Source organism: Scleropages formosus, chromosome 12 (assembly GCF_900964775.1).
Source record: "Scleropages formosus chromosome 12, fSclFor1.1, whole genome shotgun sequence".
NCBI lineage: Eukaryota > Metazoa > Chordata > Actinopteri > Osteoglossiformes > Osteoglossidae > Scleropages > Scleropages formosus.
The window spans coordinates 2,871,119-2,886,968 of NC_041817.1; the positions used below are offsets into that span (position 1 = coordinate 2,871,119).

A 15,850-nucleotide genomic window follows, 5' to 3' on the forward strand; every position below is an offset into this window, starting at 1 on the left:
CTCCCCACGTTTGCATGGGTTTCTTCCTGGTGCTCCGGTTTCCTCTTGCTGTCCAAAGATGTGTGTCAGGTTGTCTTGTCTACATATTTCCCTACTAATTGTGTGTATCTGTGTATCTTGCCTAATGCCCTGTGTTTCCAAGGTGGGCTCCAGACCACTGTGACCCTACACTGGACAAGCAGTTATTGACAATGGCTGAATTTTTCCATTGCAAAAGAATAATGTTTGCTTTTCCAGAATTGTTAAGTCTATAAATGTTAAAATGTTCATTTTTTTTTATTATTTATTTAATTCCGACATCCATTGCAATATATTCTCACCATGTGTGAGATAAATGTGCTTTTGTTCAAACGGGGGTTGGCTTCCTGTTTCTAAGATAGCAGCTTATTAGCATTCAGCATGTTGTTTTCTATGTAAGTTTACTGTATAATTCAGCTGTGATCATATGTTTGATGATCGGAAACCAATACAAGGACTATAAGGAATGATACAAACTGACTAATTAGTGTTTACTATTGCCAATCTGTGCTTCTGACACAATAAAGGTCAAATGCATCGGTTGCTTTTGAAAGAGAGACCTGTTTAGAATGTTGAAATCAAAGCAATATTTTCATACATTTTTTTGACTGCAAAGAAAGGATATATTATGAAGGAAGACTAAGCATATGTAAATTGAAGTTGCTCATCCCAAGCTAATTTCTTCCTCAATGCAAGGAAATGTCTCAGCAGAGGAAAATAGCTGTTTGCGCCGTTCAGTCATCCACGCGCAGAAAATGATGCCTGAAATGATCGTTTGGGCACAAACTGTGGCTTATGGTGAGAGTTACAAAGCAGTTGGTCGGCTCATTTAAATTTCTGTCTATTAAATCCAAGCATTTCATTAATTTAATTTTATATGGGGAGAAAGGTATATTTAAAGAAATGTGTTGCAGTATATTACATTATGGTTCTGTGGATACCTCAGTGGATAGCTATATTGCCTTGCCACTCCAAGGATGTGGGGTTGGAAAAACCTCAAGCTGTGTTTGCCCTTTGTGTGTCCTTTCTTCATCTGTGTACTGGTTACCCTTGCAGTAGGAGCTGCAATGTCCCCTCACATTCCACAGATAGACTGCTCAGATGATCTGGTGACTCTGAATTGCCTTTAGTGTGAATGCATGAATGCATGAATGCATGAATGCACAAGTGTTCTGTTTTGTACTGGTGTCCCATCCAGTGTTTTCCCTCCTTCGTGCTACTCGAGATTTGATCCGGGATACCACGGCCCTAACTGGATAAGCAGTTAGTGAAAATGGATGGATAGGTATATCACATTTGACACGTGTACAGCTGTTCCCCCATGAACAAATCTGTGAAGACCTCATCTACTCCTACCAAGGTGGTGTACATGGACCTCTCAACTGACCCTGTGCAGACAATGTGTGCATATGGAAATATTCCGCTTTTTATTTAATTTTAGTGCCTGAAGCCATTCTATTGTGTCTCAGAGCATTTCTTTCATTGCACCTCCTCATCCTCCACAGATTCACACTTCCAGCTTTAGTTCTGCAGGCTGTCAATTCTGAAAAACAGGGTCATATATATTAATAAGCAAAGTTTCCTTACAGTCACAAGGACCACAGCAAACCAAAATCCTGTAGAGGAAAGGCTTTTGATCAAACTGTCAAATCGGTTGTGCAGTTGTTGGGTTCATAAATGTAGGATGGTGTATTGTTTTGCCTCCTACTTCATAACTAATTTATATAACTCTCTGTAATGTCTTTTTTTTCTCTTTTTCTTATTTTATAAACACGAAAAACATGTTATTGTGTATTTCTAGGGTTTTTGGAAAAGCTGAAAGTAGAGGAATGTGTGGAACTTAAAAGAAGGGGTACTGAAACAATAAATTCGAAATGCTTCCATGCATTCATGTGAGAGGAAAGTGAAGCAGTGGGACAGATAAGAAACAAGATATGTGAACTGAGCCACGACACTGTCGTCTGTCTTTTTTTACTCCAATAAGTCTGATAAGGCCAGAGAAATTTTCAGTTATTAATTTCCTCAGGGATCTGTTTCTGCAGAATTGTTTTTCACAGTTTGGAGGTGGGCTTTACTTTTGCTTCTTGGCCTTGCAATCGATCCTGGGACTTGAAAGGGAGACTTTGTGCACTCCCTTGGGGAAGTGGTCTCTCTTCTAGAGTCTCTAATTTTTGGATGATTTATAAGGGTGATCCATCCTCTTGAAAGGGACACTTGTCATTATAGGGGTATTAAATGCAAACTGAAACCGAAAATGAAATTATTATATATAAATTTTGATACCAAAAACGATTTTGCCACTGTCACACATCACTCTGTATCTGGTCCAAAGAGTGAATAGGTGTGAGTTTTTATTGTGCTAATGTCCCATCCACCATTGGCACAACTAAAGTACAACAGAAAATCTGGTTGACAAATCAAAAAAATAAGTCCTATCAGGTTACCGAGAAATACACTGCAAAGTAAAACATAAAATACAGCCATTGAAAACCAACCTCAAAAGAAATAAAACATTATTTTTACAAACCTCTGTCCCTTCACAGTCAGAAATCTATTTCAAATGAGTCTACATTTTAATTTCTCATTAGCTTTCATTCCATATATTTTTTGTCAATAACTTTTTACAGTACAGTATATAGCTGGGTCCATATGTTGCAGCATTTTAAGTCAAGTTCCATGCTCCAGGGTATTACAGCAAGAACAATTCTGGAACTTGAACTGGCAAGCTTTAGGTCACAAATTAGCATGCGTATGTGTCTTTTTGACATTACTCTAGTGTCAACTTTTCTCCAGTAGACAGCAGGTGTGTTTCTTTCTCGATTGCATGGTTTTGGAACACCTTTAACTAACCGTGGAAACTCTGCGCCTCTGAGATTTATTAGGGGAAGCAAGAATGAAAAGAAAAACCTTGTGGGTGTGTGTACTTAATTCCAAACCTTCCTGGTCTAGGACATTGATATATTACTGGACTTGCTTCTCATTCTGCCACTCTAGTGCATGGGATTTTGGAGTACCCAGCCACTGCAATTATCACGCCCATGCTTTTTTTCGGGAATCCAAAGAAAGGAATATCTGAAATGTTGTCTGATGAAGGTTAATAGTGTGGAAAAACTAAATGTTAATATGTGTTGAATACCAAACTTGATTGCAGCTGAGGTCTCAAACAGATATCTCTCATTTACCACTTACTTGGTAGAAACCTCATTATATATTATGGTGTGGGGGTAGAATAACACATAACTATGCTAAATTACATTTTAAGAGGAATTTGATTTGATCAAGAGTTATTCTTGATCACTTGATCGCTTGTCTGCTCTAAGATGTATATTTTCTGTGCATTTAACTCAGCCGTGGGCCAAATGATCTTGGTCTCCTACTCCTTGTGGTGGAAAAGTTGGGACTGGGCTAGCAGCATGAGCAAGCAGAGAAGTGTGAAAAAAGAAATGTCAGCAGTTACGGGAAAGAAATGGAGGAGCCTGCTCTCGTCAGCCATCCCTGCAGCCTCCACTCACTGAGGAGTGATCTCCGGTGCTGGTCACACAACCCCTCCATCTACTCCCACTCCTCTCGCTCCACAGGTTTCCGGCAGAGGTGGAGACACGTGATCCGCGAGCCTGCTGATATGCCCCAGGGCTGCCCCCACCTAGTCGAGGCAGTCCCATGCGAGGACCCCGTCTGTTTCCAGTGGCGTGTGGAGCCAGAGGAGCCTTGTGTGCCCCACAAGGGAGCATGTGGCCCAGGGATCCTGAGTCAAAGTGCACAATGCATCAACACTAGAGGTACGACTCGATACACCAGAGAGTACAAGGGAGACAGGAACACCTAGTAAGACTACATACAGTGCTGCTTCCTGACAAAATATGCTGCATATTAATGCATTTCGAGTATAAGCAAGTGGACACCTGCATGTGCAGCCAGCGTTTCCATTCATTAGTCATGATTCAGATATAAAGCGGCTGCATGCCAAAGTGTAAGACCCAGTATGGTTGATTAAAACTCAGAACAAGGAACATTCACTGCTCATCTTTATGACTTATACCCCTAATTACATGTGCAGCCTGGATGTTTTGTTATTCTGTCATAATAAATTATATGTACATTTGTTACGGAGACAGCTGAGGATCTAAATTAATTGTTTTATAAGTGAGCATGATGAAGTATGATACTATGTCTGAAATTAGAAATTGGATAAAATGAGAGTTTAAAGTTCTTCTGTTTTCCTTTTTTTTCAAGTTCTTTGTCAGAAGCCACTTTCACTGTTAAATAGAGATAAGGCATCGAGGGGGGAGTTAAGGATTTTTCTTTGTATGTTGTAGGTTTCTAGTTTGCTAATTTCTAGTTTCTACCTAATCCCACTCCTGTTGTAGTACCTTTGATCAAGGCTGTAACACTGAATTGATACAGTAAGACAACAATGTTGTGTAAATGATAAATCACAAAAGGTAAATCACTGTGGGGGGGTGCGGTGGCACAGCAGTGCAGCAGGTTTGACTGGGTCCTGCTCTCCAGTGGGTCTGGGGTTCGAGTCCCACTTGGGGTGCCTTGCGACGGACTGGCGTCCCGTCCTGGGTGTGTCCCGTCCCCCTCCGGCCTCACGCCCTGTGCTGCCGGGTTAGGCTCCGGCTCCCCGCAACCCTGCCTGGAACAAGTGGTTTCAGATGATGTGTGTGTCAATCACTGTAAAACATTCCATCTATAACACAGTAAGCAACCCTGCTGTCAGTTAAGTAAAGGTGAGTAATAATAACACAAGACTACAAAAGCAGGCCCCTTTCTCCATGATGCTGCCTAGGTTAAAAAAACTGCAACAAGGGTGGTGTTATCTTGCATATTTTCTCATTCTAATTGATTTAAAATACAAGTCAAATTATGAGACGGGAAAAGGGGTAAATAATACACCAATAATTCCAATTACTGTCACAGTTGCATTCAGTATTACTGTTAACAAATTATTAATAGTTATTAAATTGGACTGTACTTCTATCAGTCAGACTGAAATTTTGTCGGTAGCCCTGGAATGGAAAGAAGCATAATGCTGTTCCTTGTGGGGTCACTAATTGGTTCCTGTTAGGGGATTCATAAGGAATGTTGTGTTGTTACAGGTATAATTGTGCTTTGAAGAGAAGAAATGGCTCATTGACCTGTGTAGTTATCAACTGTTTTCAGAGCTCGGTGTTTTAAGCTTTGATTGCGAACATATGCAAGTTCCACCCTCTGCACTGTTTCCTGTCATTCTGCTGATTTGATGTAGTTTCTCAGTTGGAAAAAAGGAAAGGAAAAGGAAATCTAATCTTAGGGGAAGCTAGAAGTAATGGGCAGAAGACAGAGAGACTGAAATGTCATCACCATCCAAGGGATGCTGCAGGAACCTGTCTGTGCTGATGGCACAGGAAGATCAAGATCAAGTTTCTTTTTTTGACTGAAGTTGTGGTCCGGACCCTGACTCACATCATTTCCTGCCCATAGCACAATGCGTTTGGAAAAAAAAATCACCTTCCGTGCCCAGGTGCACTGGCGGGCTGGGATTAAACCATTGGTACATATAGAATAAATGCCTTTACTTGAGTGTAGCTGTAGTCTACCATCGAGGTTTATAAATCGGTCTTTGAAAAGACCGTACAAAAGCTGTAACAAACTTTTTTCTCCGTAAAGAGGCTATACGTAATGAAATGTGTTAAGAAATGAAAAACAAAAGAATGCGTCTTTGGAAAATTATTTTAAAAATGCAGAAACGTAAGCAAGAATCATTTAATTTAAATTCAGGGCAGTTACACCATTAAATGCTATGTAATATAAAGCTTTTTACTTTTTTATGTTTATACATCTCAGCTGAGAGTGTTACTTAGGTGTAAATGATGGATTACATTGTATACCACTATTTTTTCTGTGTCTCCATGGAAAATGCTTTAGGGTTTACAGTCTGGCACTGCCCGCATGCCAGGCAAGATTCATTCATTTAAGAGACTTTACTGAGTACAGCTTAATAGGTTATTATTTCCCACTGCCTCTGATAAATACAAAGCTGGCATATTAGAATAACTGTATTTTCCCCATTGTCCATACAATTTTCACTGTATGAAAATGTGAAAAAGAATTCTATTGTAAGTACATGATCACTGCATATCAGAAAAGTTGATTTAATTACTTTGTTAACAAATGGTACATGTTGCCACGTATCATTTGTTAATAAAGGAATTACAAGAAGAGGTGAAGGTTCTGTTTACAGGCTGAAGCAAAATTTATAGACTGAAGGACACTACAGAAAAAGTTTGCATTTTGTGACCATCCCTATCTGTTTTGTTCAGAAGTGTCATCATTTCACCGAGGATATCAAACTAAAATATGCCCAGCCGATGTCTTGCATAAATATATTACAGATGCATCAGATGTTGATCTGTTGATTGCCTTTATCCAAGTTAACTGCTGCCACACAATGATGAACTGTAGCTAACTATGGGGAATGCACTTGGCTCACCCAGCTCCTACTTATTAACCTTATAAATCATTGTGAGGGTTTTGATATTGTTTATCACTGGCAGTATCAGCAGCTCACAGCATATTGTGTCAGCTCTGATCGCCAAGCGTTGCCTCAGCTCTATTCCTGGAATTTCGAGGGTTACTCTCCTTGAGCTGACAGTAGTTTGACACCTCTGTGGGCTGCAAGCTAATTCAGTAAAGACTTGAGCCTAGGGAGTTATCAGCCATACAATCTAGCTGTAATTATAGACAATGTCAATAATGGGATTTCTGGAAGGTTCAGATTTATAAAACTGAACATGATGTTCTAGAAATCTTTTTTTTTTTTTTGTACTGCTTTTTTTTAAAAAAATTCAACTTTATTATTTTCTCAACTCTTAACAGCTCAAGATAAAAACCATTTAAGGTTATTCACAGTTCATGGAGTCTGAGTGTAAATTTCATTTGAAATTTACGAGCATCAGTTTAAAGTGCTGTACCTTGCACAGGTAAAAAATGATTGAACACAAAAAGCATAACAAAACAAGATAGCAATGATATCAAAACCAATTTCTGCCCCATTATTATCTTACCATCATGTTAGATATCAGCAAGCAGTAACTACTCAAAATAAGGATACAGTTATATTTAGTTGTCTTGTTAAAATTATTTTAAGGCATAAATCTTAAATGATATTTCACTAGTGAATTCATAGTGCTGTTTCCTTCACTTAGAAGTGTTTTTCTTTTTTTTTTTGAGTTTGTCATTTATCTGTGTTCAATGTCCATCAGGGGATAGATTCCAGGATAAAAATATTTTCTGAGTTTGCTGCTGCAGATGTTGGGTTTATTTGATGTTTTCTGAACATCGAACTTGGTTGTAAAATCATGCAGAAAAATAGAGTGTAGTGATTTGCAGTTTCATTTGAGGATATTTAGCTTTCCCATTTGCAGAGTTCCTCTGTATTATTGACATGCATGAGTTCAGCATCTGTTTTCTGCTGTCAGTTAATTAGGGAGGTGAAAGGCCAGAACACAACAGCAGAAAATTATGAGAGATCTTTGGAGAGTCAAATGTTATCAAGTGCTAGAAATGATGCTTCAAGCGGCGGTGTAGGAGGAGGGTGGGATTGTACTTCATCGCGCTGCAGGTGAACAAAATTTGCATAGCACGATGATAGGCCACACGGTCAATTTTCTATTTAAGACTGATGGGGGAAAATCGGCTGTTGTTACATGATAAAAAAAATGGTTTAAATACAGAAAGCTGCCCTTTGTTGGCAGGTGCTAAAAGGCACTAGATGCAAGAGGAGGTCTGGTGCCCTGCAGGCCTTTTCTTCTGTAAAATTAGACAGCATGGTCTTCTCAGCCAGCACTGTGTTAGCTACAGAGAGTGGTCTTCAGTCGAGACAAAGCAAACTGAAGTGTAACTAACAGCCCCTTTGCTGGTGGAGAAAAGTGAAGCATGTAAGTAGTTGCCTAACTCTAGATGCTCGAGTCTAAGTGTGCAAAGGAGCTGTTCACATTGCTGGGCTCTGTGCTCACCATTCAGGACTCTCAGTTACTCAACAGTTGTATTATCTGCTCTCTTATTATGTTTTGTTGCTTAACTAATGCTTTTTTTTCAAGGGATCATAGTTTCCCCCATTCACAGTATTTGATATCGAAGCAATTCAGATTAAGTACCTGTCTGGAGGGTTTTACACCAAGGACCCTTCTGCCGATTTAAATATCAGATTACAAATCTGTGTCCTTAACCATGACACTACATGCTACTTTTTTTGTAACACAATATTGGTTTCAGATACTACCAAGTGTGATCTGTCTATCCTATCTGTGGTGTCTTGTTAAGTTTTGACTTATTTGAGGCAAAAGCTACCTAATGATGACAACATATTGATTATACATTTTCATTTCCTTGTTCATCAAATATTAGCTGAATCACACACACACACACAGTTTCAGAACCGCTTGTCCCATACGGGGTCACAGGGAACCGGAGCCTACCCGGCAACACAGGGCGTAAGGCCAGAGGGGGAAGGGGACACACCCAGGACGGGACGCCAGTCCGTCACAAGGCACCCCAAGCAGGACTCGAACCCCAGACCCACCGGAGAGCAGGACTGCGGTCCAACCCACTGCGCCACCGCACCCCTATACCTAGCTGAATCATTAGTTTATATTTATTTATAGTCTTTGAAAAAAACTCTCAAAAACTTCTTTTTTCTTATAACTTTTAAAAACAAAAAAAAAAACGGGACAACCAATTGCCTATGTAACACCTTTTACTAAGTCATTTGTCTTTATTTTCTCAGCACGCTCACATTTAACATCTGTGATCTCTAGTGAAGATTCATCAATCTTTTTGGGTATATTATGTTAATAACATCTGGTCCTGACTCCACTCTTTCTCAATTACTTTATATATAATTGGGTTGCACTTTTTGGCTCATGTTTCAACTTAGGCCATATGAATTCATGTTACAGCCAAAGTGAATCTGATGAGTACTATTAAATTGACTTTTTCCTTCCATTTAAAGGTATTTAATACTGAAGGGAAACTGGATGTACTTCAGTAATAATGTATAATCCAAGAGAAATCTTTAATTTATTATTTGACTAATTTATCAAATAAAAGTACAGTGTTTTATTCTGCCCTTTAAAAAATTATGTCATGACCTTTGAATTTAATGTGATATCAGGGTCAGTGATGTGTGACAGGTGTGAAAAAACAATTTCAAGCTGAAGAACAATTAAGACTCTTCATTATAATCTTTGCTAAATTTTATAAAATACATTTAATATTTTCAGTGGCATAATAAGAAGTAATTATTAATCACAGAACACCTGAACCTGGCAGAAGATATGTAAAGCAAATTAATCAGTGCCCCTCTAGGTCTAGCTGTAAACAGAGAGGAGGTCCTGTGGAGAGAGGTGTCATGCTAGATACATCAGACCTGTGTAGACACAGACTGCTCTTCCCCAGGGACGGCATTAGGGTCCCAACACATCCCCCAATGGGCTCATTATTGTGCGCAAACCAAATACACCCAAAACACCTGGGGTAATGTGTATTTCTTGGTGAATTAGGTTGTCTGCCTGTGTAGTTAACATAATTTACATTTTGCCCATGCATACAGGTAAATTATTTACAGAAATTTGGTCCTGGGGTAACACAAAACAGGTGTGAGAAATGTCCCTCTAAGTCTGAATGATTTTCAGTGACTCAAAGTCAAGGTACAGCATACAAAACAGGCTTCATAATTTGCTCCTGATCGATGAAGGTGACAGAAATGTGGTAAATGACCTTTCTGTTTGATTGGCAGGACTGCCAATATGTACTCTGTGGTTGTGTAACTCTGATGGATTCTTTGAGCCCCACCATATGTGACATTCCAGTGAATTACTGTTCACTCTTCTTACTGAGGCAGATATTTAATTAATCACTGACAGACCTCAGGGGGAACAGAAAAAAATGTGTAACCTTTTTGTGTTTCCTGTTAATTCTGTATTATGCCACAAGAGAAGCAAAAGGATGAGTGCACTCGTTACATGCGAACATTTCAACTATTAAAATATAATGTAGATAGTTCAAGAACTGTCATTTTTGCACACGTTATTTTAACGTTTACATTTACATTCACTCATTTAACAGATGCAAAGTGACATGCAATACAGTAAACAAAACTGCATTTCACCAACAGATGAAGAGACATAGATGCAGACACAGTTCATGAAGTACAATCACTGAGACCAATACAGTACTACCGTTTTTTTCCACCATACATTGCACAAATAACTGTATAGAAATAAGAGGAAAGGTAGGGAGCCCCAGAACGTTAGATCGGTTACGAAGAGCACGTGGGGTTGAGGGGCTTACCTGTGCAGCGAAACACTCAGCCCAGGGTGCGCTTAGTAACCAAGCTCTCTATAGAATTGAATTTTTACATGTAAGTACTGAAGGTTTATGGGGCAGATGGGAGACCAGGAGAGAGGTGAAAAAATAGAAAAAAAATATCAAAACCTACATTAATTAACTTTATTCATATTGTCTAGGCATCAGTGGGACTGATTCATTGTTTGATTCATAAAATATTGCATTGTAAACTGACAATGTCAGCAACAATACACACACACACACACACACACACACACACACACACACACACACACACACATTTTCTGAACCGCTTGTCCCATACGGGGTCACAGAGAACCGGAGCCTAACCCGGCAACTCAGGGCGTAAGGCTGGAGGGGGAGGGGACACACCCAGGACAGGACGCCAGTCTGTCGCAAGGCACCCCAAGTGGGACTCTAACCGCAGACCCAACAACAACAATACACTTGCATAGTATTTATAGACAGTACTTGCATAGTACACTTACATATTTCACCATGACATGCTGAATATTCATAACTTTTTGGGAGTCATTGATGGATTTTGATTTTCAATATTTGTATTTCATTAAACCCTGCAATGGACAGCACAGATGACTTTATATTTTTAGAAACATTGAAACCAGTTACTGGAAAAAGTTAATGAATTATTGCCTTTCCTCACTTTATAGTTGTGACAAGAAGAATCAAATCAGGTATGATTATCAAAGTAGACTAGGGAAGGGTTTGAAATACAACTTTGTACAGAAATAGAATTATTCTTTTGAATTACTTTGAAAACGTCAAGACCACTTTCATCTTACACTCCCTATATGGTTTTGCTATACTATAGATACACTCAGAATCAGTGCACACAACTTGTAAGGCCACACCGCTAACATATGCAGCAATTGTGCAAAATAATGGATGTTACAGCTGAACAATTTGTCAAGCAATTGTTGACAAATTAATTAGCAATGTCACACCTGCACATTCTCTTTGGTTAACATATGGCATTTTAATGATCCTGTTTCACAAATAGTTGAGGGGCTTCATCAACCAACTGTTCTCTAAACTGACTTTTAAATTACTTTGTCATGTAAAAGCAACGTTCATCTATGCTCTGCTACAATCATACCATCAAGCAGTGGCATTCAGTGCATCCTATCCTATCAGTGCACCCACCAGGAGAAGAGAAGCAAAGGAAAGGGAAATATTTATTATTCTGTGTTTTAAATGAGCAGTGAAAAATGGCCCTGTAATTGGTGAAATATACACCATTTCTATGACTTTTTCTACCTCAGGTGGGTTGGAGAGGTTAATTTGAACTATCTGCATGCACATTTTTATAATTTTCTCTGAGGGCATGACATATTTAAAACTTTTAAGTCACTAGAGTTGGGTGAAATTACAGTGAAAAATTTTCAATAGCTGGGTGCATTATACTTTTTTTTCTGCCTAATGTGACAATTGCCTGCTGAAAATAGAATATGTGGAACCATATATATCAAAGAGTTCTTAAAAGTAACTACTAAGTACACATTTTTCATCTGATTTATTCAGGTCAAGACAATTTCAGCTTTTAATACAACGATCTGAATGTATAATAAATGGATTAAAAAGCATCTCTGCTCTGTTAAACCTGAAAAATTAGGTCCAAGTGTTATATATTGACAGGATGTGACATCTTACCAAACTGATATAATTATTCAAAGCAATTAATTTGCTTGAAGGGCTCATGAAATAATTTTAAATTACAATTAAGACATTTTATGTGCGGGTTGAAAAATGGTCAGAAATATATTTTTATTCTGATTCTTCGGTTTCACCCTTCACCCAGTTCCTGTAAAATATGTCCGTCTTTGCCGTCCCATCTGTTTGAGTTCAGGTCCATGTGAGTCTGGAATATTTTGGATTCTTTTCATTTAAAAGGCCCCACTCAAATAGATAGCATTTTGAACATTTGGTTTGAGAAAAGCCTTTTCTAAGTCTACTGTGCTACTCTATGTTTAGAGCCAGGTAGCCACCTCCATACCACCGACAGAACACACTGACTCTTTAATAGTCTCACAAAGTAACTATAGAAGCAGCTCAGAACTTCGTTCAATGTTTAAGTACTTGGCTCAGAGATGATGTGTGTCTGGTGCAGGGATAAGGAAAACACTGCACTGAACGAAAGGGTTTGGGTTCATTTAGCTGCCACTTTTCTCCAAAGCAAGATACAATCTTAAGGCTACAACTATTCACCCAGATGGGTAACTTTAGTGGCACAATTTAGAATAAGTACGTTGCTCAAGGAGAGAGTAGCTAGGGGTCAGGATCAAATCTGCAACCTTCAGGTCTAAAGGCAGCAGCTCTCACCACTATGCAAACTATACACTCAGCTTTCATACTCAAAGTATAAAACATTCCCTAAAACTAAATTATTAATAATTAGGAATGATTAAATATTTGTCAAACTGTTTCACATTTTAAATAAACTTTTCTGTAGTTAAGGATGAAAAAAATATCTTCTGTTGCTCATGATATGGTGTAACAGCAAACAGCTCAGTGCTTTCAAAATCCAGAACAATTTATTTTACATTAATGAGGTTTTAAAAATTTTAAATATACTGATGAAAAGATAGAGAGTTTGTGAGAGGCTGAGAGTTGCAATATATTTGTAATTTATTTTAATCAGAAAATTAGATTAAATGAGGTTTCCTTGCACGTGTTTCCATGTGTTTCCATGCACCTACTCGAACAATGAACATCGGTGCATCAAGTGGAAAGTAACAAACTAGGTTTACTCAAGAGTCACATGTCTGCAGCTACTGTATGTCTCTTTCTCCTAATGTAATGCACAAATTGCATTTTCACTGAGATGTACGTCGCTTTGGAGAAAAGCATCTGCTAATGAATAAATGTAAATGTAAAAGTAAATGTGTTACACATCCCTTGTGCTTAAAAAATATTAGCATGAACTAATTTTTTTTTATTTCCTTCATTCTTCCTTGTATTTCTTGTTATAAATTCCTCCAGATTTATTATTATTATTATTATTATTATTATTATTATTATTGTAGGGGGTGCGGTGGCGCAGTGGGTTGGACCGCAGTCCTGCTCTCCGCTGGGTCTGGGGTTCGAGTCCCGCTTGGGGTGCCTTGCGACAGACTGGCGTCCTGGGTGTGTCCCCTCCCCCTCCGGCCTTACGCCCTGAGTTGCTGGGTTAGGCTCCAGTTCCCCGCAACCCTGTATGGGACAAGCGGTTCTGAAAATGTGTGTATTATTATTATTATTATTAAACCAGTATTTCCAAGATTCTCAGCTGAGGGACTGAAACAAAGAAAGAACAAGGTCTGTAGTAACACAGCCACATTGGGGGGGTGAAGCGGGGTGATTCCCAGGTGTTTAGAGTCTAGTAAGAGTCGTGCCACGTTGAGACTGCAAATACCATAGTTGGCTTTGCAGGCACCTGCTGAGTTATTGAATCTGGTTCAAGTAAAAATGTGTGGCAGTGAGGAGGGATTAAAAAGGAAATCAAATATGCAAATTGGTGGAAAGCAAATAACAATATGCAACCAAAACTGTATGCTGTATAGTAGAAGATCCTTTCAAATTCCTATGAACAGCAGCTTCAACCCTTCTTGCCAATGAACAGTGCATTAGTTTTCATTAGTGCAGTGTATGTCTAAATTGTCTGATTTTACTTTCTGGTCTGGTTTTGTTTTTTTTTTTTTTGTCTCGCAGATTAATGTTTTATGCTATATTTACATATTTCTAAATAGTAAGTGCCTTTTTTGGTGATTGCACCTGGTTGACATCACAGGTTTATAAATAAGGAGTTATTGAAACTGTCAGATTTTCAGTGTCAAAAATGTTTTATGCTTAAAGGTCACATTCTAGGAGAAAAGTGCAATTATGCCGCGGTTCCACTGAGAACTACGGCTGCGCCAAACAAATGACTCAGCCACAGTTAGGCCTCGCAGCCCACGAGCGCAACTGCCACATTTATACCACTGACACATGCAAAGTGGGAACCAAGCCCTGTACTGTCCGGTACCCTGCAGGTGCAGCTGTTCCCAGTGAGCTGTGTTTGGAAGACCGCCCACCGTCTTCCCTTCCTTGTGAGGTGTCCTGTCCAGGGGACTGTGTGGTCAGCTCCTGGTCCCCGTGGTCACCTTGTTCCCACTCATGCTCCACCAAGAATGCTGAGGGAAGACAGAGCCGCACCCGTACTGTCTTGGCACATCCCGGAGAAGGTGAACAGTTCTTCTAATGTTTGCTTTCAGTGATATGTGCCGTCAACTTACTCATTATTAAATATAAGTATATTTATTTTCTTGTAGAAGTATGCTTTAAAAATGCAAATGAGAACGATTAGTATATCATAAGGCCTTGAAGGCACCTTATGTCAAACCCTAGAGCCATATCCAAATTTTTATACTATATGGGAAGATTTTTTCTGTACACTTTTCATTGATTTGTTTTTTGTTGTTTAGAAAGGGGGGGGGGGAGGCGCAGTGGGTTGGACCGGGTCCTGCTCTCCAGTGGGTCTGGGGTTCGAGTCCCGCTTGGGGTGCCTTGCGACGGACTGGCGTCCCGTCCTGGGTGTGTCCCCTCCCCCTCCAGCCTTACGCCCTGTGTTGCCGGGTAGGCTCCGGTTCCCCGCGACCCCGTATGGGACAAGCGGTTCCGAAAATGTGTGTGTGTGTGTTTAGAAAGGAAAACTTTGACTTTTATCATATATTTGGAAATATCAAAATAGAAAAGCATTGCGAAGAACTGAAGAGTGAAAATGAAGTGTGAAATAAAATACCAATTAATGAAGCAAGACATACCCAATACTTTTTAAAGCTGACGATTAGAACGAGATAGAGTATGTGACACTATCAGGCATAAATTAGACACGACAGAAAGAATAATCCAGAGGCCTGTACATTATACAGAATATAGCATTTTATGTATTCGCTACAGATATCAGTGAATGTGAGTGAATGTAATACATGAACAGTTTAATTGGCCTAGTATTCACCTGTTTTCAAAATAATTCATAATTCAAGTTGCTACATTCAAAGTCGAAAATAAAGAAATAAATAAAGAAATAAAGAAAGAAATAAATATTCAGCTATCGAAATTGAAACTGTAGTTGCGCTTCAGGAGAGTCAAGGAGAAAGAAGATGATACTTTTCATATTCATGCTAAAGTAATGGATTTTCAAGATATGCAAATGACAGCTTTGTGTGGGTTTAAACGCCACTTCAAACAAGAGCACTGAATAACTTCAGCAGCTTTTCCCGTAGACACTAGAGCCGCTGGCAGTGGTTGTCAATTAATCTCTTTAAAATACATGAAATGGAGAACTTACCTGCTGTGTAAACAATATTACATGACCATTAAGTCAATTAATTTTGGCTCCACTAACTCTGTGGTCTTTTGCCATTATGGAGACTGGTTATCTGCAGGGCCACAGAACAGGGTTTTTCAAATCCAGTGTGGAGGCGATAAATTATTCTGCGAT

The 15,850-nt window shown here is 39.1% G+C and overlaps 1 protein-coding gene across 1 annotated transcript in view; it reads left to right on the forward strand.

The window, feature by feature from the left end:
* thsd7ba (thrombospondin, type I, domain containing 7Ba) overlaps positions 1 to 15,850 on the forward strand; it is a 94,994-nt gene that overhangs the window by 37,044 nt on the left and 42,100 nt on the right. Inside the window, exons 6-7 of the mRNA XM_029256897.1 lie at positions 3,597 to 3,797; positions 14,400 to 14,591. Coding sequence (XP_029112730.1) covers positions 3,597 to 3,797; positions 14,400 to 14,591 — 393 coding nt within the window. The remainder of the gene's footprint in view (positions 1 to 3,596; positions 3,798 to 14,399; positions 14,592 to 15,850) is intronic.